Raw genomic sequence first — 2,100 nt, 5'->3', positions numbered from 1 at the left:
GGTGCATACTTCAGGTTTTTGTGTCTGAATAGACTAGAGAAGTGACATCAAACTGTCTTGTGGCTTTTCTTAGAGACCAATTATATTTAACTTATTGTTTTAGGCCCCAATGGGTCGTTTTGGATAGACATTCTGTTGGTTTAAGATTTACACAACCGTGGTTCATGGTATTTTAGATGATTATTTGCTATCCATTGCACAACATTAGTATGGAGAACTGCAGTGTTTTTTATAACTTTTTGACCACAGATGTATATTACTGATAAGACAGAACAGCTCTGAAGGAATCTTAAACCACAGTACTAATTCTAGCGATGTATTAAATATATTGTGACAGAATGATACTGATTGATGTTATGAACTGTTGTGACTGATGTCATAGGGCGGCGCACAATTGGCCCAGCGTCGTCCGGGTTTGGACGGTGTAGGCCGTCATTGTAAATAAGAATTTGTTCTTAACTGACTTGCCTAGTTAAATAAAGGTAAAATAAAACACAATGCAAAGTTCCCCTTAGGGGATCAGGATGAACTGCGTAAAATAATGGTTCACTTCAGAACAGAATATAATGAATATCTTTATCTTTTTTCTTCAACAGAGATTAACAAATACAACTTTTGGGAGCCAGTTTGCGCAGCCTTTTCCCCTCCTATTTTCTCATTTCCCACAGGAATCAACATAGAACAAACATGATTGATCACAACTCTTCTTGTCATGATGACAAGTTCCAAGTGCAGTTATTGCCTTCAATGTACGGTGTTGAGTTCTGCGTGGCGTTGGCTGGAAACCTGTTTGCCCTGAGACTCCTGGCGACCAAGGAGAGGAACAATTGGCACACTGGTGTGGTGTTGTCCTGTAACCTGGCCATCAGTGACCTGCTCTATGTCCTCACCCTGCCCCTGCTCATAGTCTACTACATGCAGGAGAACTGGCTGTTTGGGATCGAGGTCTGTAAGATAGAACGCTTCCTCTTCACCTGCAACCTGTATGTTAGCATCTACTTCATCATGTGCATCAGTGTGAACCGCTATGTGGCCATTGTGTACCCCTTCTTCACCCGGAACCATGTGAACCCCGCTAAAGCCAAGGCTGCCAGTGTCATCATCTGGATCTTTGTGACAGCCATCTCCTCTCCTGTGTTGAAGTTTGCCTCCACATGTCAACAGGGAAACAACAAAACCAATTGTGTATCCTACTCCTATTGCACCACCAGTCATGAGGTTACAGTTGCATACTCTCACATGTTTTACAAAATGTTTCTGTCTGTGGTTGGGTGTTTTATTCCCTTCCTGGTCACATTTGCATCATACTGCGCAGTGTTGAGGGTGGTGTGGAGGAATGCGAATATAACCTCCCTAGAGAAACGTAAGGTGGCCCTGATGGTGTTTGCAGTGGTTGTGCTATATGCCATTTCCTTTGTGCCTTATCACCTCCTCCAGAGCTACCATATCTACCGGAAGGTTAAACTGGGCTCTGTCTGCGACTGGGTGCACAAGGCCTACCAGGTGTCTAAGGGACTGGCTACACTGAACATGTGCATCCATCCACTGCTCTACATGGCTGTGTTTGATAGCATCAGAGTGGCCTGCTGTGGAAGGAACTCTGCAGACACACCCGTCGCTATGGGCGGGCCATAGGGGGCCGGGCCCGCCCCCAAAAATGCTTGTGCCCCCCCCCCCCACTTGAGGCACAGATCTCTTTTAAAAAATTACTTTAATTTTATAGTATAATAGTTGCTAATTTTGTGTTGCATTAATGTTGCATTCTTTATCATTAAAACATTAAATATATAAAGAAACAACAGTCCCTCCTGTCCCGCTGTACTGACAGGAGGGACTGGAGAGAGGACAGCGCTGCCTCCACTCAAAGTACCGGTAGGTTCAAAGTCTCTGTGTGTGTGTGTGTGTATGCGTGTGTGTGTGTCTCATGGCAATGCATATCCCTCTGTTGACTGCTTTAAAATGCAATGTTTGAGAGATGCTTCTGGTGTTACATCTAATATGTTGTATAGTCAAGTGTTTTATGGATATTCATAACATTGCTTCTATGTAATGTGGTGTAGGCTATAGGCTACCTGGTCATATTGCTGTTGGTTATGTTTA

General features: G+C 43.7%; 1 protein-coding gene across 1 annotated transcript; it reads left to right on the top strand.

The window, feature by feature from the left end:
• Positions 1 to 687: 687 nt before the first annotated feature.
• On the top strand, positions 688 to 1,635 carry LOC311139108 (P2Y purinoceptor 11-like; the record flags this gene model as incomplete). The annotated part of the gene is made up of 1 exon (XM_084173997.1): positions 688 to 1,635. One exon carries the CDS (start codon positions 688 to 690, stop codon positions 1,633 to 1,635), a length of 948 nt encoding a protein of 315 aa, XP_084030123.1.
• Between the last annotated feature and the right edge of the window lie 465 nt (positions 1,636 to 2,100).

The sequence above is a fragment of the Coregonus lavaretus genome, assembly GCF_964263955.1.
Source record: "Coregonus lavaretus genome assembly, chromosome: 2".
NCBI lineage: Eukaryota > Metazoa > Chordata > Actinopteri > Salmoniformes > Salmonidae > Coregonus > Coregonus lavaretus.
The sequence above is the reverse complement of the archived record's forward strand: the minus strand, read 5'-3'. Positions and strand labels throughout refer to the sequence as shown.